We start from the raw sequence: 27,263 nt of genomic DNA, 5'->3' as shown, positions 1-27,263 counted from the left end.
ACGCGTATTTCGGTAGTCAGGTATTAGTTAAAAGGAGGATTATGTGTTGATTTATTAAACAATTTCAATACCAACACAATCGCATTAAAATTGGATTACAGTCATGAGCAATATCATGTACCCACTTTAGAACCCTGTCGCACTATCATATTTGACATTTAATGAGACTTACGGTTTATTTTGTCAAAAAAGATAATGTGACATGGCTTCAAAGTGTATAGGTACATATTAATACTCGTGACCGTACCTACAATTAATTATTTTGTACCTAGACTACAAATTCCCAGGAATTAACTAAGATGCAAGTCCATATAAATATTCTAAGAAGAACCCTGATAGTTCTTACGAATTCTCAAAAGGTTTCCAAGCCGGCCGAAGTCTGACTTGCCCGGAACTACGTACCGACGTGTGTCTGTAATCCGAACCGACAGTTTACCGATTGGCTCCTACCCTTTAAGTGAAGAAGTAAATTATTCTACAAACACCGGTTCTAAGCTGCACTAGGAACGATTGAAAACGGAGAAAAAGAAAGTAATAAATAAATTACTATAAAATGACACCACACAGCAGTAATTTGAGGCCAAAAAAAAAAACAAAAATAAATCGCGATCGCGATTTGGAATTTCAAGTCGTGGTAGCCCAGTTGGTAGAACGCTTGCCTCTAGCTTTGAGATCGCAGGTTCGAATCCAGCACAGGCCTAAACCAATGATTGTCGAATTTGTTTTCGAATTCACATTTGGATCACAAACGATTATCACGTGCTCAGCGGTGAAGGAAAAACATCGTGAGGAAACCCACATTCCCGAGAAATGCATTTTCGGAGGTATGACCTAACCTGTATTGGGCTGGTTTTCCTTTCGCGGGTCGAAAGGTCAGACAGGCAGTCGCTTCTGTAAATTAATTAAAAACCAGACGTGTCAAATCTTCAGGTTAGGTAAGCGGACCCTGTGGAAAACGGGATAATGCTAGGGAGATGATAATGATGACAGCAGTAATTCGACATTTGCGCACATAAAAGTAAGTGCGCACTGTCAACAAATGTGTGTCCCACTGCAGCGCAAAGACGTCTCTTCTTTTCTTCCACTCCTCTCTATTCCCAGTCTGTTTGTGCCATCGTTGAATAGCAATATTGCTTTTTTGGATAAACAGCTAAAATCCGGCCTGTTTAACCTAACATTCACATTACGATAGTGATATGCTTAACCGCACGGTAACAAGTGGCCATCATCGTAAGTACCTACCATCGACCAATTAGATAATAGTCTATATAGTTTAAAGACAAAAAGCAATATTGCAATTTGACATTTGCGCATATGAAAATAAGTGCGCAACGTCAACAAATATGTATACCTATTGCTTTTTTAGATGAATTGCTCCAATGCAACGTGGCATTAATAATAATAATATATCGTTTATTTCAGATTTAAAAATCCATACATTAAAAAAGATACCACAAACAATTAAAAACCATTTAACCCCCATATTCGCATATGATGAACCGCGCGATAATAAACATCATCAGTATATTGTTTTGGTGAAGACAAAATTTGTAGTCAGGACTGTGACCTGAGAAGGATTGAAGAAAAAAAAAACGGCATTTAAGAAAGAGCGATGAGTGATGAACTGACAATGATACATAGCGAGCTAATATAAACAATGGATTGATTTTAGGGTTCCGTACCCAAAGGGTAATAAGACTTTGATGCCATATTAATAAGACTACTGTCCGTCCGTCCGTCCAAGAATTTTCACAAATTATGTATTTTTTTTGCCGCTATAACAAGAAATACTAAAAATGAAACAAAATAAACATTTAAGGGGAGCTCCCATACAACAAACGCGATTTTTTTGCCCTTTTTTGCTCTGTAGCAATAATGGCAACAGGTATGCACTTGAAATATTCACAAAATACTTATACTTATTGCTCTAGAGCAATAAGGCCGCCCAAATTGTACTGTTTTCATGTGTTATGTCTGATTGTTGAAATTTTAGTTCTGTGCAATAAAGTATAATTATTTGATTTGATTTGATACATTTTTACTTTAATAAAATCATTCTTAATGAAGGGCTCCCAAACAAAAAACACAATTTTCTGCTTATTTTTGCTCGTAATGAAAAATGTTACAATGTGAAATTTGTGTACCTACTGTTGGTACGGAACCAGTGGTGCGCAAGTCCGACTAGCACTTGGCCGTTTTTTTTTACCGTACCTAACATTAATCAAATGCCGAAGATGTTTGTTCTTGTAACGACGTGACATAAAAACATTAACAATGTTAATATTGATTATACTGTTTGCTTCTATAGTAACTATGTATTTATTTACCTTCACAAAGTTTTAAGCGATTATAATGAGACTACGCGAGCATTGTTCAACTTTTTAATTTTAAAAAGTATTTAATACTAATCTTCTTCTTCTATTGTGTGGGTTGTGAGGTGAATTACCAACCCCATCAACCTTGGTGTCAGGGTTACTATTGAGCCGCCATTGCCTGACATGACTCATGTAACGACTACGTACTTACATCAGTAAGTAATAACCGGGACCAACGGCTTAACGTGCCTTCCGAAGCACGGATCTTTTTACTTTTTGGACAATCAGGTGATCAGCCTGTAATGTCCTAACCAAACTAGGGATGACAAAGTGATTTTTGTGATTTGTCCCCACCGGGATTCGAACCCGAAATAATACTAATGTACCACGCAAACATTTCGAATTGGTTTATGTAATAGACCAAAAACACCTAAAATCGTTTTTGGGTATGAATGTAGACCCTCGTTATTTCATCCAGAACAACACATCTTCTACCCAATATAATTCTGATCAAAATTAAGAGAAGCAATATAGGTAACAACATAATTCTATAGGTACATATCTGATAAGACAACTTGCAGCCACTGTTGATACGATGTCGTAAGCTGGATATGATGAACCTTATGGTGATAAGGGATCAGCCTATCGCCCATAACATTAGTCCATCATGTTATAGGACACAAGACACAGACAGTGGACAGTGCTGCAAGTTGTCTTTGATTACTTGTGGCTCTGCCCACCCCATTAGGGATTACGGGCGTGAGTTTATGTATGTATGTATGTACATATCTGATCCAAATATCAAGCAACATTATTTTTGTATATGTCTCTGCCGTTAAATTATGAATAATTACCTAACAGAGCAATAAGAAAATAGGTAATTATTACATCAATCTGTACAGCGCACTCTATATTTTTTATTTGGAACGTATCATTGTAAAGTGTTTATTTACAATAACAATTTATGACAATTTTCAATACCAAACAAAAATCTAAAATCAACTATCGAAATATCGTACAAACTTAACTACCAACTAGAATCATTAATTTATTACAACTTAGTCAAAGATAAAGCGTAACTTGCGACAAATATGTAAAGTAACATTAATGAATTATAACTTATATTCGAAGATAAGCGTTAGTGTTTATTCTATGGCGTCTCTTCTAATCTTATAAGCCCATCTTCAAACGTGATCAATTTACAGATTCGTTTGATAACTTATCAAGTATCTAAGTTACGTGAAAATATTCAAATTACTTATCAATGCTCTTTAAAGTCCCATATCTCGATGTTCGGGGAACATTAAGAGAATTAGTAGGTAACCGTGGTCGAGAGTCGATCATTAATAAGATAAATTTGACATTCATTATTATGATAAAGCGTCTTTGAATGGCTGTCTTAGGCATTTACTCCAAATTAATACGTAGTTAAACGAATATAATTTTTTATTGAAATAGAGATTTCGGTTTAATGGTAATATTACATTTGTAGTCAAAATCGAATGGAAGTCGGGTTAGGAAATTTATATCTAAAGAAATAAATTGGAACCGAAGGGTACTTAAGACTTTTATTAAATTTTAAATCGGATAAGTAACCTTTATGAATAAATTAAATTCAATGGGAGTGTCGCCGTCCGCGTTCTGTCGAACAGTTTTTGAACATAAAACTGTGAAAATCAGTTCCAGATATTAAGAAATAAATACCTAAGTTTATACGTTTTAACTTTACTATTATTGAAATAAGATGAATACTTACCGCTTTCTACAAAACAAAGTCTAAAGAAACCTTCACAGGGTCCGCTTACCTAATCTGAAGATTTGTCAGGTCCAGTTTTATACAGAAGTGATTGCCTGTCTGACCTTCCAATCTGCGAAGGGAAAACCAGCCCAGTACAGGAGCCTATGCTGGATTTGAACCTGCGACCTCAAAGTGGAGGCAAGCGTTCAACCAACTGAGCAACCACGGCTCAACCTAAGCAAATATTGCACACAAAGTTTATGCATTTATGAACCCCAAAATACTTATTCCAACAGTTCATATCTCTTCTGATGTGGTCTAATGCATATTAATATTCACTTCCGTCCAAAACAACCCGAAACAGTAACTTCAGAATTGGTATTAGCAACGAGAAGTTTGGAAACTTCTCAAATTGGCTTACCAACTGATGTTGTTTAAATATGTAAATGTAATGAAACCCCGTATTGTTGGCGGTAAATTCTTACAAATTATTCCATCATTATTTTCCCTTTCATTGCCCACATCTGCAAGTATGATGGTTATCTACAAATTGGCCGGTGAAACAATGAAGATTTGAATGCATGCGCGTAAGCCATGACCCCGTGGCTAGTAGGTACCGTACTGAAATTAATATACTTATCAGAGAGAATCAGAGAGATTTTATTTTAAGTTATAAGTACCTGTAATTTCCTTATCCGCCGATATAATTCTCTAAGGAGATTGATTGTCTGCGACCTGGTCCTCCCCTCCTGACATAAAAGCTGGATCGGCTCTTGTTTTGGTGAGCATCAGAATGACTGCCCAAAATGACAGATCAGCTTTAAAATATTACTAACATCCAATACCTTTTAGCTACTATTTAATACCTTTGTATAGATATTTTCTACCTAATTAATAAATAAGAAAATTTATTTAAAAAATGGCCAGTCATTCTGATGTCTGAATGACCACCCACATTTAGAATCTCCATAAAAAGGCTCCGAAATGTAATTTCGCCTATACACAAATTTAGTACCTATTCAGTACCTACATAAACAAATATTTTTTTTAGATTTTTAAAACTAGAAATAAAAAAATATGAGCAAAAAATGTTTTAACGAAAATGTTAATTGTTTATTGTTTACTACTCAATTATGCACATAATACAAATTATAAAAAAGAACAAATGCAATAAAAGATAAATATGTTCCTTTTTTATAATTTGTATTATGTGCATAATTGAGTTGTAAACAATTAACATTTTCGTTAAAACATTTCTTGCTCATATTTTTTTATTTCTTGTTTTAAAAATCTAAAAAAAATATTTGTTTAGGTAGGTACTGAATAGGTACTAAATTTGTGTATAGGCGAAATTACATTTCGAAGCCTTTTTGTGGAGATTCTAAATGTGGGTGGTCATTCAGACATCAGAATGACTGGCCATTTTTTAAATAAATTTTCTTATTTATTAATTAGGTAGAAAATATCTATACAAAGGTATTAAATAGTAGCTAAAAGGTATTGGATGTTAGTAATATTTTAAAGCTGATCTGTCATTTTGGACAGTCATTCTGATGCTCACCTTGTTTTGAGCAGAGTTTGAAGTCGCCTCAACTCAGAACGGAGTCAAGGCGGGTTCGAGTGCACATTTTAGAATACTTACGGGTGCAAAATTAGTATGCAGTATGTAATAAGCTTAGACTAACTAACAAGGCATACAAAACTTGGCTCGGAGTAGACTCATAAAGACCAACACTGAACTATTTCTTGAAAATTTGCCGTAACTGGCTAAATATAACCAAGTATTGGTTTCGAGTTTTGCGTACAGTGTGCTATTATTGTTCGGAATAGGGTAGGCACACGGAAATGACCTAAGCGGGACGTCCGGGGAGCACAAAAACTTATGTCGTGAACACAAAAACTTGTGCTACGGCACAAAAACTTGTGCAGTGAACATGAAAACTTGTGCCAGACATATGGCTGTGTTTATTTCTCCGTTAATGTGAAATCGAGCGTAAGTCATTATAAATTAATTCGCTTAGTTAAGTGCTGAAATTTTGAAGGAGCAAAGTTAGAGGGGAGATGGAAAGAGAAAGGCATCAAATTCTTTGAACAATTTAAAGTTCAGAACATATTTTAACCCTTAGCACTTTATTTCTATATTACGTAGAGCAAGAAAGCGTTTTAGCGTTTCTATTAAATTCATTTCCTATACCTAAAGGTTGCCTGGAAGAGATTGCTACCTTAGCAATAAGGCCGCATGCTACCTATTGTAGCGATAAAGAAGAGGAGTCGCTAACAATTAAATAAATTTAATAGGAAATGCAATTTAAGTAATTTAAATTAATATAGATTAACATGAACATAGTTAAAAGGTAACAACGGTAAAAAAGGATCGAACTTCACCTACCTCCGTTGATCAACGAAAGTTTTAAATATTATGCCGAAAGGTATACCAAACACAAACGATGCCGCACGGGGCTTTAAGAATTTTGAAAAGGCTTCCTAAATAAATATTAACAAATAGCGGAAATAATATTTAGAAAAACGTTCAGGAATATAAAAAGGAACACAAAAGCAATTTGGTTCTTCGCAGCCGTAGTTATTCCATCGATCCGTCCGTCTTGTAGGGACCGTTGAAGCGATACAGCTTCAACGGTCCCTGTTCGGGCGCCAAAAATGTAGCGATAAAGAAGAGGAGTCGCTAACAATTAAATAAATTTAATAGGAAATGCAATTTAAGTAATTTAAATTAATATAGATTAACATGAACATAGTTAAAAGGTAACAACGGTAAAAAAGGATCGAACTTCACCTACCTCCGTTGATCAACGAAAGTTTTAAATATTATGCCGAAAGGTATACCAAACACAAACGATGCCGCACGGGGCTTTAAGAATTTTGAAAAGGCTTCCTAAATAAATATTAACAAATAGCGGAAATAATATTTAGAAAAACGTTCAGGAATATAAAAAGGAACACAAAAGCAATTTGGTTCTTCGCAGCCGTAGTTATTCCATCGATCCGTCCGTCTTGTAGGGACCGTTGAAGCGATACAGCTTCAGGTCAGGAAACGGGTAACGGCAAGTGACAGGAACCGCAGAGTCGGAGCTATCGTAGCGACTTCGCAGTCACAACTCGAATCATATATAGGATCCGTAGGGATAGGACGGCTTCGCACACAATGTAGCTCCAGGTAAAAACCAAAACCCAAGGGGATTTCCCTTATCTACAAAGATAAATAATAAAATAGAAAAGAGGAATCAAAGAAAAAGAAGAAAGAAGAGCAAACCAACACGAACTTACCAGGGAAAATGAAATACTATAATTATATCACCAGAAATTACGTTTTACGTTTCACAATTAAAACAGCACGTTTAAAAACACATACAGAACATTAAATTAGATTTTCCAGATAAAATACAAGAAAACCAATAGTCAGCCACAAAGAATATCTCTCAAATGTCAAGAAACAAACAAACAAACCATGGAGACAAATTCATATTTCAAATTTTAAATATAGCATACGTCCAAAAAGCCAGAAAAAGAAAACTTGATAAGCAAAAAGATTGCGCTGCAGCAAAATTACGCTGCACTATCTAATTGTAATAAAGAGTTTTGTATTGTATTGTAAGAAAATGAATAGGTAGTGTCAATTAAGTAACTTTCTTTTACCTTCTTCTATCGTGTGGGTTCTGAGGTTGATTACCAACCTCAGCAACCCTGATGTCAGGGTTATAGAGCCACCAAAGGTCTGACATGGCTCATGTAACAATTACTCACTTACATCAGTAAGTAGTAACCGGAACCAGTGGCTTAATGTGCCTTCCGAAGCACGGATCATCTTACTTTCGGACAATCAGGTGTAATGTCGTAACCAAACTAGGGATCACAAAGTGACTTTCTTTTATAAATAGGTTTGACTGTGTTTCTTACGCCAACAAGCAATGGGTCAATTTGGTCACTCTCACCTTGATTTACCCTGTAATAGCCACTTTACTATAGTACTTAATCCGTGAGTGATCCGTGAGTGAACAATGTAGTTGACTTGACTGTAGGTAAGTATATTACTTACTCTACTTAACACTAACCTAGCGGGATGCTATGATGCCCGGTACCGAAAAGTATCGGCGTCCGAAGGACGTAATATACGATCCCGACGACCCGATTAATCTAGCCATACAGGCGGCCAATCAGCTCGCGACACCAAACACTTCAGAACCCCGATACCGACCCCGCCGGCGTGATCAACGATTTCCCTCATTCAACGCTTATCGCTATCGACCCACTAGGGTCGATTAATTCTTTTGAATATTCTTCCTCTCAGACGCCCTGAGCCGATGTTCGCGCCCAACTGGGCACCCTCAGGCCTGTTGTCTTAAATATTGTACCGGGTGGCCCTCAGCGCTCCCCATTTGTCCGGCCAAGTAGTTAATGCCATCTGCGGCAAATCTACAATAAGTCGCTATGATGCCCGTTTTTGTTGTAAAAGCTCTTTAATAAGGACACTGGCAGAATCAGAATCAGAATTAATCAGAATCTCTTTTTCATAACTTTTACGCTTTTTTACTGCAATTTTGACGCTTATACTGCTCATCAAGTTTCGTAATAATTGATAATTATACACATACAAAAGGCAGATTTTACTAACCAAATAAATAAATAAAAAATAAAAGAAATGCACAGGGAAGTCTTTTACCTACTTGGAGAAGTGAGATTTTTCGCGAAATCTTTAACAAAAAGCTTAACATGTCGACATAATCCGCATTCTATAGTTGGAAACTGCAATCATAACTTCTTATAGGAGTAATTGAATAGCTTACCACAACAATAGTGATATGCAACTTGAAACAATGAGCATAGATTATAAATAAGTAGCTACTTGGGTATTAAGTGACTATACCTAAACCGCAACGCAAGATACAGGTATCATCGGTACCTACCTAGTTTAAAACTATTGCATAATATTAAATACTTATTCTAAGGTACATACCTACTTACAGAAAGTTGAATAAGGGTTTTAAAACTATAATAATAAAAAAAATAAAAAGTCCAAAAAACTTACCAACTGAAGTCCATGCCGAAATAAAAACAAAAAACTTGACACAGTTCCAAAACATCTTCATTTTTGCAAGTTTCTCAAAAATATATTTTTTTAAAACACAATTATTAAGCGAAAGCGCGACACATTTTAATAACAAATCATTTTATCACTTCGAAATATTGACGAAAACTTAAGTTTTGTCTCATTTTAGTCACTATTACACTTCACTTGGCTGTTAAAATACTCAATCTTTAAACTATTAGACACAAATTAAAAAATAATACTGTTAAATTATTTTTTAAAACAAAACTATCGGAATATAATCCGAAATCGGAACGCGGTTTTGGCGCGAAGCGACTGACGCGTTTGGCGCGTTCGAGGTTCGGCGAGGTTGTAAAGACTCGCACACACTGCGTTGGTGATCGACCCCACCGGAACCACAGTGGATAGTCCGCGCCATGTGCACCGCACCGAAACGCACAAAAACATCGTTTGCATTTCAACTTACCTTTATCGCTTCCACCTAAGGCCGAAACTACAAAAACAAAGGTAAATTAACTAGAAATTCTAATGATAATTTGTAGTTTTGTAGAGCGTACGCGCATAGAAAACACGTTTCTATTGTGAGAGGGGCGATTGGAAAACAATAGGACGGCTCCAAATAGGCAGGACGTTGATAAAGACTACTCGAGTTACGCAGGATGAAGGAATGTGCGTTCCTTTGCAATAACGTAATGATAAAAGGAATCGTTTTTTGCTACGTACAGTCATGAGCAATATAATGTACCCACTTTAGGACTCTGTCGTACTAACATATTTGACATTTCGTGAGACTTACAGTTCAATTTGTCAAAAAAGTTAATGTGACATGGTACCAAAGTGCATACATTAATGCTCGTGACCGTACTTGGGAATGTAGAGAAAGGACTGAGGTATGTCCAAGTTAAAAACGCCTTCGAATATTGCAGGTTCGAATTCCGGTGGGCACATACCTCTGATTCTGTTATCGTAACGGAAATCAAACCCTGGATAATAGTAGAAGTGTCTAGCCTTTAAAACAATATTATTTTAACGGGGTGAATAAAATAAAATTCTGTATTGTATGAACTGAATTGTTTATTATTGCAAAAATGGGCAGTGTTGATCATATAATATAATAATATTATGTATAATACGCCTTACATTTATTATTATTATTACCACCAAACTGGAAATTATTGGAACAGCATATTACACCCAAAATACTTTATAAAAATAAAATGTTGTTACACATGAAAGTAACAATATTTTATTTTTATATTATTTAATAATACATTTGAGAAATTATTTACCTTTTATGTACCTATACAATAATACTGGTTATAAACCATTAAAAAATAATAAATAAAAATTACATTTCACTAGCCAGAGAAAAATGAAAAAGTAATTTAATGAGAAAAACTTTTTTGGTAGTTAGTAATATGATTTAGAATATTTATAATATAATTCTTTATTTTATTTAAAATGTATGGTTAGTATTGCTCTTTTTTTAACTAGCATCACATGTAACTATAGTTCGACATTATTTTGAAAACACTCATCTGTGCTTAGAGAAACTTACAAAGAGAAAAATAAATCGAAAAATCTAACTCGGACGGGACTGGAACCCGCAGTTGTTGAGCTAAAACGGCTGTCCAGAATCATATTCACATTTTTGATCTATATCGTCATCAAGTCCCGTTCGAGGCAGAATTTTTCGTAATTTTTTTTCTTTATATTTTGACTATAATAATTAGAATGACTATGACTATTTCCGGTGAAAGTTTTCCAAAATTAAACCCATGGTATTTTTAAACATTTTTTTATCTTTGATGGGTTTGCTCTTGGCCCTAGACTTGCCCGAAGGCATTCACGAGGCCTAAGATGGAGCGAGCTCACCCAGAAGGTGCCTGTTCACTGGCCTTGAAAGCACCCGGGTTATATGCATTCGGAAATACAGAAGACGGCAAAGAATTCCAATGAAAGGTAACTTTAAGTTACAATAAAACATTATTGTCCCTTTTTAACCCCCGGCGCAAAAACGACGGGGTGTTATAAGTTTGACGTGTCTGTGTAAATGTGTATGTGTCTGTCTGTGGCATCGTAGCTCCCAAACGGATGATCCGATTTTAATGCGGATTTTTGGTTTGAAAGGTATATCAGTCGAGAGTGTTGTTAGCTATGTTTGGTGGAAATCGGTTCAGGTCTTCAAGGTCATCAGGTCGTTTGTTAGGTGTGATAGGAATGTTACACGCTCAGTTTGCTTACAAGCATTATGTGGGATCTGACATTTGAAACACTAATGTTTTCTGGAACCACTGAGCTGGTCTGCTGTTAGCATACTTTTTACTGGTCCGGGATTTTTGATTTTTTAATTTTTTAGATAATTGATATCACGGCGTCGCCAGGATTTGTGCCCGGTTAATAGCAATAGACTCTCCCCATGTTACATGGGACTTAGACATAGCTGTCGTGGAGTGGGTGTGTATACTATACACCTCTACCGACCCCTTCGGGTATAAAGGCGGAGTGCTATGTCAATCCCTTATAAATTCTTCAAACAAGAAAAAGAAACTCGTCTCGTTACTAGTGTTACGGAAGATCGAATGCAGTTCAATCGTTAAATCAGTTTGAATAGGATTTGATTCCATGTCGCGTCGCCAATTCAAAAAAGTGAACTATTCTTTCACCGTTCTTTTTTTCTTTTTTTAATTAGTGTTCGTGAGTTTTTTCTCCTTGGTTTAATTTTGTAAAATTTACACTATTACGATTATAATATAAGGTTCACTTGATAAGGCAATGAATTTGTAATTTACATAATATTACAATATGAATTTGTACTTTTTCTTTCGTTGTCTTCATAAATCTTACATTATATGGGTATATCATTGATTTGCCACTACCGTAGATACAGCGCTTGATACAAAAATGCGGCGAAAACTTGGCGCTTGTTTAGCTATACATTCGTACACAGCGGTATATACATTCAATAAAATCGTGTCAAATTAAGTAAGTACGCATCACCTTATTACGTATATTAGCGCCTGGTGCTTCGTAACGCGTCTGGGTTATACTGCGACTCGGATTGACCGGAGTACTTGTTTTAGTGTATTTTAAACTAAATAATAATTTTGGTGGGTTTTACTGCGAAAATTATAATGTTTATATAGAAATATGATGTTCCATTCTTCTTATTTCGCTTTGAGCTTCGATTTTTGCAAGTTTTTACCACGCAATTCCCCGTGTTGCCAGTTCGGCGCCTAATCGCGCACTGAGGTTAAGTACTGTCAGCGTCGCTAAATTAACAGTAACTTTACGTCTCACTTTATGAGCGCTGATGTTCAATGTATGTAGTAGTAAATCTATGAGGTATATAAAAACTGATTAGAGTTATATATAAAGTGACTTGCAAAATAAATGTCTAATGGCTTCTTTGCAGAATATTCAGACGAGTTAACCACATTCTAGCAAATCTATCATTATATTTATTGTATATATTTATTGATAATTAATGTTCATGAGGTACTTTTCAGGCTACGTTCCCCAAAAAAATATAGATGGCCATCAATATCCGATTCCTGCAGACACCTAATACTTTTAAGTTATATCCTTCATTTTCTTCTCCGTCAAAAAGGAAAGGGACGGACTGACAACTGTCAATTATAAAATGAACGAATGAATGAATGAATAGCCCGGGCGATTAAAATAGACATCTCGCTGATATGCAACCCGTTTGTCTAGTGATGTCAACTTAATTCTGTCGGGTTATTGGTCAATATAAAATTTTGGGAGGGATTTTTAAATTTCTGTATAAAATTGACGAGTGTTGAAATTTTATGCCTTTAGATTACCCGTGTCTTTCCTTTTCGTCGGATAAGAAAATGACAGGTATAACTGAAACTTAAATGGTGTGCAACAACGTTGTAGCAAATCTATCATCTTATTTATCGTATTGTACAGTTTATTGTCAAATAAATTCAGTTTAACAATGGTCTGCCTAAACCGACGTTATAAAAGATGTAATTGCTGAACACTGCTTCCTGAGATACAGGTCTCCTAGTTCAGGTAGCAGGGTTATACTTCTGTAGCATTTGTGTGTCCTAGCTGTAGTACCCAATGTTGTGTCGATCTTTTTCTATGACAATAAACATTTTTTTTTTATTTTTTTTTTTATTATTGTATTTATTAATTTGTTATTAGTGTCAATGAGGATTGTGAATTTTCCAGGTCTCATTCCCCAATCAAAATATAGATGGCGCTGTAACGCTTCAACGCAATTGCAATATTGCAATTTGACATTTGCGCATATAAAAGTAAGTGCGCAATGCTGTTTACTTTTATATGCGCAAATGTCAAATTGCAATATTGCTTTCTTAGATGAATTGCTTCGATGTGGCCTTTTTACCCCGCAGATTTGTATACAATTATGTTGTTACGTATATCGCGTCTCTTTATTTTGTTTAGAATAATAATTGGTGGAAGATGTATTGTGCCTAGGTGTAATAACAAGGGTCCTCATTTTATACCCATGAGTCATGTTAGGGGCCTTTGGCGGCTCAATAGTAACCCTGACACCAGGGTTGATGAGGTTGGTAATCCACCTCACAACCCACACGATAGAAGAAGATCATTTTATACTCAAAAATAAAGATAAAAGGTGCATGTGTCTGTTTTCCATGAAATTAGAGGGTTAAACGAAGACAACGTTACACAGCGCCATCTAAATTTTCTTTAGGGAACGTGGCCTGGGAAGTCCCACATTAAATAATAATTCACACTACATTTGTCTAAAGAAGGCATACCTTGCCTGAAAGCGCGTAGGTCACAATACTAGAATCATCAACGTACAAGCGACCAGCGAACTCTGGCCCATGAATACTTCATACACTCATGTTAAGAGGTCTCAAGTTACGGTGGTTTTGTAGACAACGCACGGTACAAAATCTGTAGTTGTCATATGAAAACGGGACCTTAGGAAGTGCGGCGCCACACAGGAAGCACCGAGGTTCGTCAGCTTTTATCTAAATGAAGAAAAAATATCGTCACCAGAAAGGAAAAATTACTTATAAGGGGTGTAAGTGACATCGTAACGAATACTGAGGGGGATGATTCAGCTCATTATTTTGAGTTAATATCAAGTGGAATTTTCCATCGCAAAAGTATAGAATTGAAAATAATTTAAAAAAACTAAAAAAAATACATGATTTTTGCGACGGAAAATTCCACTTGATATCAACTCGGAATCATGGTCTGAATCATCCCTCAAAGTTTTCGTTACGATGTCACTAACACCCTGTATACATACATACATACATAAACAGAGACGGTAAGCAGAGACTATGGAATTCCATTTGCTTCGATCCTGACACACTTCTCATAATTGGCTACTTGTCAAGTTTCGGATAAGTATTTTAAAAATTACAAACTCTAATTTTATACCTCTTAATATATTTTATTTTCTAGAAAAAGCTTTATTTAATACAAATAAAAAAACATTTTTCTTCTTATAATTCAAATTTCGCGCGAAAACGGTCACGTGAAATTTTGCCCAGTTACGTCACATTCCAATATACAAAGAAACTGTCAAACTACGCGTCACTTCAAGTGACTTGAAAGTCTTGAAACTTGACAGTTTTTATTTAATCTGTGATATGTGACGTCACACGAAGCTCAATCATGGCCGCCCGCGTTTCGAGTCTTGTAATACACAGATGATTGGACACCTAATAAAACATGACGAATTTATTAAAAACGTCATAGAAAGAAAGCTAGAAGAAAAGAGAGGAAGGGGGAAGACCAAGAAGAGCTTACAATTTAAAATTGCTCATGTTTCGGTTAGACTTACCTTCTCAGCGTCATTGAGTTGGAGGAACTTGTTGGATTTGATCTTCTCTGCTTGCTTCTCTTTCTCCCGCTGCCGTTTGGCTCGCTTCTGCTGCGCTTTCCTCTCCTTCTCTTGTTCTAGCAGTTCAGGGGTTATTGGGCCGGGGATTTGAGACTGAAAGAGAAAAAATATATAATAGTTACAGGTCTATTTCTAGGGCTGGGGTGGTAAAATACTAGTATCTCTGCCACTGACATCCTATAAACAAATAGACACACATTCGCTAAGGATATTGGAGTTTTTCGAAAAAATCGTCCGAACCGTGCTGTAAATATGTATACATTAAACTATGTAGATAGTATAAGTTCCTTCTTTACACGCCGTCCATTCCCGGGGCGTCCGCCGGGCTTTGTTGCTAAGTTGCTTGCTACTTGTTGTTAATCTCTTTTAGGCGACCTTCGAGTATAGGACTAACGTAAAAAGTACCTACTTACCTCAATTGACTAGGTTATCGTTTTTATGAATAGTCATTTTTATAAATAGTCACTTTTATGAATAGTCACCTTTATGAATAGTCACTTTTATGAATAGTCACTTTTATGAATAGTCACTTTTATGAATAGTTATTTTTATGATTGCTCAACGTACCTTAGCATAGTTATATTTGTCAGGATGGTCGGCCTGGAACAGTCGGAATGCTATTCTGGTGTCGAGGTGTGGCGACGCGGCGTACGGCGTTTGCAGCGCGTGGTTCTTGATGCACGGGTCTCCACCCGCCGACAGGAGTTGTCTATCGGAATTATGAGTACCTTATTAACGGGTAATCAACAAGCATACAATTTATGAAACTCACGTCAATTTTAAACATATTCATATTCATTTATTACATGTCTTAAATTAATAGTCATAAATTAAGGTGGAACATACTAGTTATAAGGTTCGATAAGCTGCAAAAGTCCAATCAGTTTGCAAAGTAATAGACCAAATACACCTACTTAAACATAAATTTTATAATTATGACAACTACATACATACATAAACGCACGCCTATTTCCCACCGGGGTAAGCAGAGACTATAGAATTCCATTTTCTCCAATCCTGACACACTTCTCTTGCTTCCTCCAGTCATCAATCGCTTCATACACGCACGCCGGTTCAGAGTAGATCGTATTAAACTTTTTCTAAGGACATCTCCAATTTGGTCAATGTAAGTCCTTCTCGGTCTTCCTCTGCCAGCTCTACCATCAACTTTCGCTTTATATACCGCTTAATTTTGACAACTAATGGTTCATAATTTCACCACTGTTTACAAATAATTCGCTGGGCTCAGTGACTGAACTTTTGCTCTTTGACTATACATGTGACGCCCTGCAAAGCCACGACAATATAAAAGAGGCGACATGAGGTGCCTCAATATAATTATATTTAAACAACCCTCTCAAAATTTTACAAAGGCCAACAACCCGAATTAAGTTGACAGCACACGTCAAACGAGTAGCATACCAGCGAGATGCCGTTTTGATTCGCCCGATTTGATTTCATTCACTCGTTAATTTTAAAATTAACAGCAGTTAATCATCCGTCCCTTTCCTTTTCGGGGGATAAAAAAATGACAGGTATAATTTAACATAAAATAAGGAGGAGTCTGCAGGAATCAGGGCCATTGTATTCTTCTCTTTCTATCGTGTGGGTAGTGAGGTGGATCACAGACCAACTCCAAAGAAAACTTAAACAAATGGTCCCTGCTTACCCCGGTGGGAAATAGCCGTGAGTTTGAGAGCCTTCAGCGCTCCTCATTGCCGGTCAAATAGTTAATGCCATCTGCGGCAAATCTACAATAAATCACGTCAATAAAAAAAAAGCCGTGAGTTTATGTATGTATGAGACGAACATACCCCATGATATTGACTGGCTCGGTAAGTACAGTCATGAGCAATATCATGTACCCACTTTAGAACCCTGTCGCACTATCATATTCGACATTTAATGAGGGTTACGGCTAAAATTGACAAAAAACTTAATGTGACATGGTTGCTAAGTGTATACATATTAGTACTCGTGACCGTACAACTGTATACTTACGTGACCATCTCAGGCTTGGCAGCGATAGCGGCTTTATGCAGCGCGGTGTTCCCGTCGTGTGGGTCCTGTACGTTGCAAGCTGATGGTAGGTCTCCCTCCCACGTCTCCAGGATTGTCTCCAATGAACTCTCCCCCCCTGATATTAGGCTCCACATCTGATTCAAAACATTGAATAATAACATAACATAAACTCAGAACTATATCCCAATTGGGGTAGTCAGAGGTACATCAATTGCATTCACATTGTTTTACGTTAAGCACTTAGCCTAGGATCAATTTTATTACAAATTATATGAGCGCCGCGTAGGCACTGGCTCGCCTGCAATTACTGAGAGATAAAATTTCCGAATCTGATGAAGGAACATCGAAATTTCAATTTTCAATTTCAAAATTAGAACTGATAAACTGATAAAACATAACAACGGTCCGCGCGCTGCCTTCACGATTCAAGTCTTTACTATGTTCGAGGGGGGGTGAGGTAAACCTAGCTCGGACACTGGTGGGGGGCAGAGAGTTGCCGTTCTATACGTTGTATTATTCCTTATTCTATGCTTTATTTCAGATTATTTATTTGTCGCTATGTATCTCTTGTATATATTTTTTACGTTTAACTTCATAACTGTTCTTTAGGTCCACTAGACTAGTTAAAAGATAAAAACAGCAAATCACATTTTAATTCAACAAACCTTTTTGATATTAGCCGGTATCTTTGGCATCACCTTCTTGGGAGCACTCTTATTGTTCACTTCTTCCTGTTTCTTCACATCTCTCTTCTTATCTTTCTTCTTCTTCGTTTGTTCCTTCTTCTCCGGTATGTCCTTCACCTCACTGTCGGTGTCTGAGCTTGCTATAGAGCAGTCGTTGATCAGGTCTTTCCTCGAGTTGGTGATTATACCTATACAAAAAATATATATACATTTTCCTCAAAACCATTATCTTACACACCATCATCATCATCAACAGCCTACGCTCGTCCACTGCTGGAGTCATTAATCATCGCATATGTGGTAAAAGAAATTCGAAATAATATCCGAAATATCCGAATACAAACTACTGCTAATTCCCATGTTCATCAATTGGGTAGTGTCCTAGGTCAAATATCAAACCCATTATCCCGTTTTACCTAAACGCTTACGCCGGGTCCGCTTACCTAACCTGAAGATTTGACAGGTCCGGTTTTTTACAGAAGCGACTGCCTGACCTTCCAACCCGCGAAGGGAAAACCAACCCAATACGTTAAGTCACATACCTCCGAAAATGCATTTCTCGGGAATGTGGATTTCCTAAGTCAAATTTTAATATAAATAATTAAATTCTAATTACTAAATAAAACATTATCTTTTTTCTATTTAACTTATTTACGAGTTTCAATCAAGAAAACGCAATAGTAAATCCGATATTTTATCGACGTTTTTCTATGACGTCACAGCGTAGTTTTTCATACGAAATACAGTGATTTAGTGTTTTGACGTTTGATAAAAATTGACCTCACAACCCGCACGGTAGAAGAAACATCCAGATATATGTGTAGTTACATTTAGTCTATCTATTCTATTTTGGTATATTTGTTCCGAGAGCGCCTTGGTGCAGCTAACTGGGGTTCCAAAGTCAAGGAAACACGGGTCCTTGGGGGCTAAAAAGGTCATATCAATGCAATTCATCTAGAAAAGCAAAATTGCTATTTGACATTTGTTTGCATTGCGCATTTATATGCGCTAATATCGCATTGCAATGTTGGATTTTAGATGAATTGCTCCAATGTATCTTTTTTAAGCCTGATCCACACTGGATGCCACATGGACCAGCAACTCGCAAGGTGTCCCACCTCACAACCCCGACGACAGAAGAGGAATCAACATATTTGTGTAAGTACCTTTACTGCTTTGTTCGGAGAGCGTCTTAATCCATCCGACAGGGGTCTCAGAGTCAATAAAGCATGGTCCCTCGTCTTCGCTGGATGTTACTTGAATGGGCAACTCGCGCGGTGCTCGCTCTCTGGTGATATTCAAGCAACATTAAGAGCGAAATAAATCCTTTTTTTATGAAGAAACGGCCTCCGTAACTCAGTGGTTGAGCGTTGGGCTCACGTTCCGGAGGCCCGGGTTCGAATCCCGGTGGGGACATATCATAAAAATCACTTTGTGATCCCTAGTTTGGTTAGGACAGGCTGATCACCTGATTGTCCGAAAAAGATGATCCGTGCTTCGGAAGGCACATTAAGCCGTTTGGTACCGGTTACTACTTACTGATGTAAGTATGTAATAACCCTGACACCAGAGTTGATGAGGTTGATATTCCACCTCACAACCGACACGATAAAAAAATCAAGTTAGAGTCACTTTTGGCTACGGTCTAACCTAACTTATCGATACCGAAATATATTCACTAGTTGTTACCCGCGACTTCGTTCGCATCACGCATGGAACCCTACTACTAAAACTAAAGTTTCATACAAATTTTGCCACCCCTTTCTACCCCTTTAGGGGCTAAATTTCGCAAAATCCCGTCTTAGTGAGCACCTACGTCTTAAAAGGATGCCTCCTAGCATTTGTAATTTGTGAGCTTTCGTGATGAGTGAGCCAGTCAGTCAGTGGCCCCGATTCCTGCAGACACCGCCTAATTTTATTTTAAGTTATATCCGTCATTTTCATATCCGTCGAAAAGGAAAGGGACGGATGATTCACAGCTCTTAATTTTAGGAAGAATGAGTAAATGAATGAATAACCCGGGCGAATCAAAAGGTACGTCGCTGGTATGCAATCCGTTTGACGTGCTGTCTACTTAACTGTGTCGGGTTATTGACGGATGTAAAATTTTTAGACGGTTGGTTTAGATTTGTGCTTAAAATTGACGTGTGTTCCATAAATTTTATGCTTGTCGATTACCCGTCCCTTTCCTTTTCGGCGGATAAGAAAATGACAGATATAACTTAAAATAAAATTAGATGGTATTTACAGGAATTAGCACCAGTGACCTCTCGCTTTTACATATTTAAGTGCAAAATATTATAATGTGTATTTAATGAACTCACCTAGATTTAGCCCTGTCAATAGGCTTGTTAGGGCTGCTCTTCTGCGCCCGTTTCCGGTCAACGCTGGTGTCAGAGCCAGTCTTCAGGAGCGTCTTGTTGGACGTCGACGCTATCAAAGCTTTTTGGAACAGCTCCATCGTATCTGCGAATTAGCATGGGGTTTCAAATCTTTTGCTGGCGTGTATAAACTTGCTTAATATACTGCCGAACATAGATCGTGATCATGACATTTGCAACAGTAGTGTCGAAATATCGGGAGTCTCATATTTCTGTCAAGGCACTCCCTCAATGTCGGAGTGTCACAACATATTGCTGAGCTGACGTCCCTTTTTAGAAATCAGGTTTAATTACTATGTTCACTCCTGCTGTGTACCAATACCTAATTATATCTAAAATAAATGATTTCTATTCTATTCTATTCATCCTAATACTTATGGCTAGCATAATCCCGAGTCATCCCATGTTCATGGCACTTGCAATAGTAGTATCGAAATATAGGGAGTCTCAGTATGTCAGTCATCCCGATACAATGACTAGAGAGAGACTAATCCAGAGTCATCCCGTGATCATGGCGTTTGCAACAGTAGTGTTGAAATATCGGGAGTCTCATATTGCCAGTCATCCCGATAGAGCGATACTATGACTAACATAATCCGGAGTCACCCGTGATCATAGCAGTTGCAACAGTAGTGTCGAAATATTGGTAGTCTCATATGTCAGTCACCCCGATACTATGACTAACATAATCCCAAGTCATCCCGTGATCATGGCATTTGCAACAGTAAGAAAAGACAGAAAGAAAAAGTTCATGAAACATCACCGATTAGCAAAGTTCACTCACATGTACAAACTTACCATAGACCTCAACACTGGCCACGGTCTCGTGGGCCCGTTGCACTTCCTTATACGTGGGCTTCCTGGTGGGGAAGGGGAACGCACGGACCCTAGGGTCATCCCTGTTGACCGGAGAGTTCTTGCCGAACACTGCCGCTTGGTTGGTTGACCCTACAGCCCGGTAGAGGATGAGCGAACACCCTGCTAGGTCTTCCGACCAACCAGATATTATGTCTTGTACATGCTGAAAGAAATGTCGATTTTTTAGGGCTCAACAGCCTCTGTGCTGCAACAGGCGCGCGGTGCGAATTATATCGAGGGTTTCGACCAATAGATGCAGCGAATACTATCTACGTCGATAGACGTCCCACTGCTATTGGTCAAAGCCCTCGGTTGCTGTGCCGCGAAGGTTGGAGCGTATAGCTGCGTGTCTACTTGAACGAAAATGGAGAGATGACTGGGTAAAAGATAACTTATAAAATGATAATGTAGAAGCCAGTCTTTTGATCAAAAGTCAATGCGACGCTTGACTGCTATTATTGATGACGTCACACGGCACAAATGCCATAGATTTTTTTTAATTTTCGGCGTTCCATTTAAAGTATTTGACTAAGATATCAAGAAGCCTATTCTAGAACCTACCACAACTTCAGAACGTGTTATGTCCGAGGAGATGAAGGTGCGCATGATTATTTTTAGGGTTCAGGAAATTAAGGCATTGCGCCGTAGAGTAAAATTTGGAGTATCGGCATGATTATTAATGCCGGCGCGGATTTGCCGATCAAATTAACGACCCGGGTCCGGTTTCTAATCAGGAATCAACACAAATTAATTCTTAGGAACTTTGTCATTTCTGTAATACTACTAACATAATAATTGAGGAAACTTAAAAACCATACCTCCAAGAACTGCGCCTGATTGTATCTCCGGAGACTGGCACCAGCCGACTTGGGAGCATTTCCATGTTGATCCCTAGTGCCTTGGGACTGACCTTGCCCTCTCCTAGTGACATATGAGTGCAAGGTCTTGTGGACTACTGCGACGCCACCTGAGAAGACTGCACCAGCGAAGTGACCGCCTGACACCATAAGGACGGCCCAACGTTGCGACCCGGGTAGGGAGAGGCGCTGGCAACGGTCCACCCACGCGCGGCCTTCGCCGTCTGTTGATAGTTGCTCCTAAGTACCAAGGAAACAGCTTTGCACAGTGTTAATAAGAAAGAGTGGAGTCAGTTATTACTCATGCAGAGCAAAATATAGGGGAAACAGGTGTTTCTTGTCATAATAACTTAAATGTAGGAACATTACTGAATTAATAAATTAGTCACTGCGGTCCTGTGGTTCACCGGCTGGCTTCTCAAAAGGAGAGCGGCGGTTCGAAACCCGGTATCGAACTTGCACCAATAAGTTATAAATTTTTCTTAAGTGCATTTTTCACTAACATAGTTGGCTCGATCTCCGTAGACTGTCGGACAACGCTTAGTGGGTAGGCCCGCTACAAGGTAGACCGACGACCTGGTGAAGGGCGGGAAGCCGCTGGATGTGGGCAGTGTAGGACCGTTCGTCGTGGAGATACTTGGGGGAGGCCTATGCCCAGCAGTGGGCGTCGTACGGCTGGTAATGATGACGATGAGTTGGCTCGATCATTATAAACGGCGATAAGAGTCATCACCTATCACATTGGTCTAACAGAAAGCTCAGTGAAGTGTGGGTACTTAGTTCATCTTGCGATGGTTGTACCTTTGAATGTGTCAGTACTGAGATGATGACTGACAGAAAGAATGGAAGTGGAATACATGTTGTGCCGACCACAACTAGAGTGGGATAAGGGCAGGAGGATGAGGGGTGTCAGTTAAGTAGCACACCTTACGATGGTGAAGGATGCACCGGTAGATGCAGAACACCTGCCCGGAGTGGTTGGTGAAGAAGGCCTTGCAGTGGCGGGTGGCGGCTGCGAACAACTCGCTAGCCGGATTACTGGTGTTCTCCTCTGCCTCCGAATCACTGCCTGATACACTGGAATCATCCTCTGGAACACAGAAATTACAATACCTGATTTACAATACAGAAATTACATGGGAGAATTACATTACACAAATTACATTAAATATCATATTAGGCAGATTTCTTGGCACATTGTGTTTCACAAAAAAATCTACTGTAGAAATGTTAAATACCAAAATCAATAGTTTTAAGTTCTTGAGGTACGAATCTTTTTTTTTTTTGTAATGCGACAATACATGTCTGTAATGTTGCAATAGTGAGTGTAAATAAATACACAACTAATCCTCCTGCGGCCCAGATTTCCAGATGTAAGAGTTAAACAAGGGAGTTTGGATATTAAAAATTCTTCGGGCCTTAAAACATTAAGAGATAGACTGTTAATATGTAGTATATGGACAATAATAAGATACTATATATAATTTTCATTTTACATACCTTGCCTAGAATTGAACAGAGCATAAGTAACAGGACTTTTGCCGAAGAGTTTTCGTTTCAAGTTGTGGGTGTGCCAGTGGTGTTTGTAGTGGGCGGTTTGCTGAGACCGGGACTCGAACGGGCCTACACCGCAACAAGAACAGCAGTTTCCATCCGAAGCCCCATTGAGTGTTAGAGCACTGAGACGCTTGATCACACTTGCTTCATCAACTAAAATATAACAAAATTTTGTATAAGACTAATTGTTTTAATTCAACTACTTGTACTTTGTGTCTTTAAATTAAATGGAAATAAAATACACTTCTCATCAAAAAAATCGAAACACTTCCGTTTTCATTGTTTCTGTCCGAATTTAACACAAAAAAGAATTCATACGATGAAAAAAAATACATAAATGTATAGCTGGCAGTTTGGCCATTACAGTAATAAGCGAAAATTCTAAATTCAAAATTAGAATTTCATTTGTTTATCTTATAAACGAAATGAATCACTGTTTTGAGACAAATGTGTGTTTAGGGTTGGAGTACATTTAGCGTTTAAAAACTAAAAAATGGCGCCTATCCTTAAACTTTTTGTTTTTTATTTCAATACTGTGACTTTGGGACGTCTGAAAAAAGGTGTTTTTTCTAAAACGTATGGATACTTCGCCCACAGAAGCCGCCCAAGTTGTGGCATTGCTGGATTCTGGCCTTAGTCAGCGTGTTGTGGCTGCAAGACTGCATCTAAGCCTGTCATCTGTTCATAGAGTCTATAAACGTTATCGGGAGACTGGTTTGTTCACGCGCCGTTCAGGATCTGGCAGGAATCGGGCACTTCTGAGCGAGATGATCGATTTATTGTAACAACTTCTTTAAGAAATCGACGCCTTAACGCTTTTCAACTGCAGCAGCGGCTTCGTGTTGTACGAAGGGTGGCTGTAAGTGACTCTACAATTAGAAGAAGGTTGAAGGATCGTGGACTGGTACCGCATAAGCCAGCAAATGGGCCGAAATTAACTGCAGACCATCGAAGAGCGCGCCTTAACTTTGCACGTGAGCACCTAAATTGGTCATACCTACAGTGGAGCAAAGTTCTCTTTTCTGATGAGTGTAAAATTATGCTGTATGGTAACGACGGAAGGAACAAGGTCTACAGAAGAGACGGAGAACGCTATGCACAATGCTGCATTGAAGAAAAGGTCAGCTATGGTGGTGGTTCTGTAGGTATGACCAATTTAGGTGCTCACGTGCAAAGTTAAGGCGCGCTCTTCGATGGTCTGCAGTTAATTTCGGCCCATTTGCTGGCTTATGCGGTACCAGTCCACGATCCTTCAACCTTCTTCTAATTGTAAAGTCACTTACAGCCACCCTTCGTACAACACGAAGCCGCTGCTGCAGTTGAAAAGCGTTAAGGCGTCGATTTCTTAAAGAAGTTGTTACAATAAATCGATCATCTCGCTCAGAAGTGACCCGATTCCTGCCAGATCCTGAACGGCGCGTGAACAAACCAGTCTCCCGATAACGTTTATAGACTCTATGAACAGATGACAGGCTTAGATGCAGTCTTGCAGCCACAACACGCTGACTAAGGCCAGAATCCAGCAATGCCACAACTTGGGCGGCTTCTGTGGGCGAAGTATCCATACGTTTTAGAAAAAAAACCTTTTTTCAGACGTCCCAAAGTCACAGTATTGAAATAAAAAACAAAAAGTTTAAGGATAGGCGCCAATTTTTAGTTTTTAAACGCTAAATGTACTCCAACCCTAAACACACATTTGTCTCAAAACAGTGATTCATTTCGTTTATAAGATAAACAAATGAAATTCTAATTTTGAATTTAGAATTTTCGCTTATTACTGTAATGGCCAAACTGCCAGCTATACATTTATGTATTTTTTTTCATCGTATGAATTCTTTTTTGTGTTAAATTCGGACAGAAACAATGAAAACGGAAGTGTTTCGATTTTTTTGATGAGAAGTGTATTTATATTTTTATAGTTTTTACATAATTTAAAGCTACAGAGGCTGCCAAAGATGGAGGGGATAACAGAATTAAAAGAAAAGATGTCATGTTAATATAAAAAATAATTATGTAAAATTGAAAAGTCATAAAAAGACAAAGGAAAACTATTATTCATAAATACAATTTGCTTATCAGCCTATTTTCAATTGATTTTAAATTAAATTATTTACCTGAAATTCCTATACGATTAATTCCAATAAGATTACATTACATTTCATAACTTTTTTATAACATACCATGACTCATTACACTACTTATCATTTAGTAGAATTACTTAATTCAAAGATAGTATTACCCACAACTTTGTATTATGGGTTACATGAAGTGTATGTAAAGTAAAAAGGTCATATTTTAAAACTTACCAATTTGAACAGATTCCGTCAGCATGCATGTTGCAACTTTTACACCCTTCAAAAGCTTTTCAAAGTCGTCTAATTCATAAACTTTGATAGTTTTTGGTTTAACTATATCGCTTTTTAAAGACATCGTGTCAAGTTTATTTTATATAACATTTATTTTTGTTTTGTAGGCACGCGTATTTTAAATTCTGCCAGACTATGTAACAGCAAAAAATAAGTGAGTAATGCAATTTTTTACATCTTCCAAACACGTAACTGCAAAAAATAGGTTATGTATGTTTTCTTTCGCTGACAGTGACATTGACAACTTGACAACTGTTTATAAAGTCCGCTTGGCATTTAGAAGCCGTCTTATTCAAAGCAACATGTTGTGACTATTTGTATATAAAAAAAAAGGAAAAACTTTGATCAGATTACATTTTTACCTCTATCGTATTGATGTACTTTTTACTCAATCTCTGTTTCATAATTGCTCGTGTACTGGTTTATGCTACTCACCGCTAGATGGCGCTTATATTATTAAAACATTCTTTTCTATTCAACAATAGATGTCACTAAATATTCCAGTCGGAATAAAATAAGATTAGCAAAGTTTAGGGAAGGCGTGAGGGCGAAGCCATCACGTAGAAACTCTTGAAAACAATTTAATCTAAATGTGGTGTGACTCCAACCGGCGATTATCGCTGTAGGTATGCACTATGAGAGTACACCCAAAGACAACCCCCGGTTCGTGTAAGACTATTGAGCATTTTCAAAAATAAGTGTACCTCCCATTTTCACGTTGTCCCTTGTGTTTGAAGTCTAATAACTAGTAAAATTTACTTCTAGCTAATTATTTTAATTATTGAGATACATTAAATATATTCTAAACTAATTAAATTCTAACAAAATTTTCATGGTTATGAGGAATTATTTAAATAAAATGTAAATTTCAAATCACTAAGTACTAGATTTTGCCGTGTCCCCCACTCAAACTGATAAATGTTTGAAGAGATTCTTAAAACTTTTTGTACTAGGGTATCATTTGATGTTTGGTATTGGTTGAAGTTTTCTAAAGGTTCTCTCATTTCCAGTAGTTTATAATTTAAATCTTGTGCTTATTTAAATATAGTTCAATTTTTTCAAAAGTCTTAAAAAGTGTACCGACCGGACATGTCGGGTTTGTCACGACTAAAACTGCCTATTGAAATTATTTACGGTAGCTATATTCGTTTTAAAATGGCAAAATTATCCTTAATTTACCGGTCGCCATTTAAAAAAAGACTAGTGACAAAATATATTTCGAGACGCGAGACGTGTTTTCTGGTATTCCACGGCCGTCAAAATTTTATCTGTCGGGTTTGAGACGATATAAAATCAGATTCAGGTGAGTTATATTTTATTAATTTATTCAGAAGATGAACTATATTATAATGCAAAATTATTTACATTTGGTGACAAGATTAGGTATTTTTTTTCCTTTTAAATATCGGTTTGAATAAAAAATGGGAACAGAGCGTCACGTCAGTTTTGCGACATTTTTCCCTGTGACCTACAGGCTGACTAGTAAAGTCGCAAAACCGACACTATAAAGCTGAGACTATATACTGAAAAGGTTTAA

General features: G+C 37.5%; 3 protein-coding genes across 5 annotated transcripts in view; 1 reads left to right on the top strand and 2 right to left on the bottom strand.

Moving 5' to 3' along the window:
* LOC126372132 (irregular chiasm C-roughest protein) overlaps window positions 1-9,471 on the bottom strand; it is a 123,498-nt gene extending 114,027 nt beyond the window's left edge. For both annotated transcript variants that reach the window (XM_050017731.1, XM_050017732.1), the window contains exon 1: window positions 9,098-9,471. In XM_050017731.1, coding sequence (XP_049873688.1) covers window positions 9,098-9,158 — 61 coding nt within the window. In that variant the 5' untranslated portion in view covers window positions 9,159-9,471. The remainder of the gene's footprint in view (window positions 1-9,097) is intronic.
* A 1,359-nt stretch (window positions 9,472-10,830) lies between these two features.
* LOC126372124 (ankyrin repeat and zinc finger domain-containing protein 1-like) lies at window positions 10,831-25,945 on the bottom strand. Of its 2 annotated transcripts, XR_007567117.1 has the most exons (13): window positions 25,667-25,945; window positions 23,304-23,513; window positions 22,730-22,893; window positions 21,765-22,043; window positions 20,887-21,109; window positions 20,032-20,173; window positions 18,874-18,995; window positions 17,687-17,895; window positions 17,001-17,155; window positions 15,567-15,708; window positions 14,940-15,092; window positions 13,897-14,115; window positions 10,831-13,229 (listed from the first exon to the last, which is right to left on the bottom strand). XR_007567117.1 is itself a non-coding variant. In XM_050017720.1 (12 exons), exons 1-12 carry the CDS (start codon window positions 25,788-25,790, stop codon window positions 13,975-13,977), a joined length of 2,064 nt encoding a protein of 687 aa, XP_049873677.1. In that variant the 5' UTR covers window positions 25,791-25,945; the 3' UTR covers window positions 13,633-13,974. The 2 variants fall into 2 exon arrangements, 1 of the variants encoding a protein (XP_049873677.1); XM_050017720.1 differs by lacking the exon at window positions 10,831-13,229 and having other exon boundaries at window positions 13,633-14,115.
* LOC126372093 (von Willebrand factor A domain-containing protein 8) overlaps window positions 20,894-27,263 on the top strand; it is a 240,443-nt gene continuing 234,073 nt past the window's right edge. Inside the window, exon 1 of the mRNA XM_050017637.1 lies at window positions 20,894-20,903. The gene's annotated coding sequence lies outside the window, so the exon portion shown is untranslated. The remainder of the gene's footprint in view (window positions 20,904-27,263) is intronic.

Source organism: Pectinophora gossypiella, chromosome 13 (genome assembly GCF_024362695.1).
Source record: "Pectinophora gossypiella chromosome 13, ilPecGoss1.1, whole genome shotgun sequence".
Lineage (NCBI taxonomy): Eukaryota > Metazoa > Arthropoda > Insecta > Lepidoptera > Gelechiidae > Pectinophora > Pectinophora gossypiella.
This window is presented reverse-complemented; position numbering and strand designations above follow the sequence as displayed.

Coding starts and splice junctions, on each gene's coding strand:
- LOC126372124 (XM_050017720.1), bottom strand. CDS start 25,790: ATGTCTTTAAAAAGCGATATAGTTAAACCAAAAACTATCAAAGTTTAT. Junction 18,996..20,031: donor ATTGACAGGGCTAAATCTAG/GTGAGTTCATTA, acceptor GAATATCACCAG/AGAGCGAGCACCGCGCGAGT. Junction 15,093..15,566: donor ACAAATATAACTATGCTAAG/GTACGTTGAGCA, acceptor TTTCTCTTTCAG/TCTCAAATCCCCGGCCCAAT.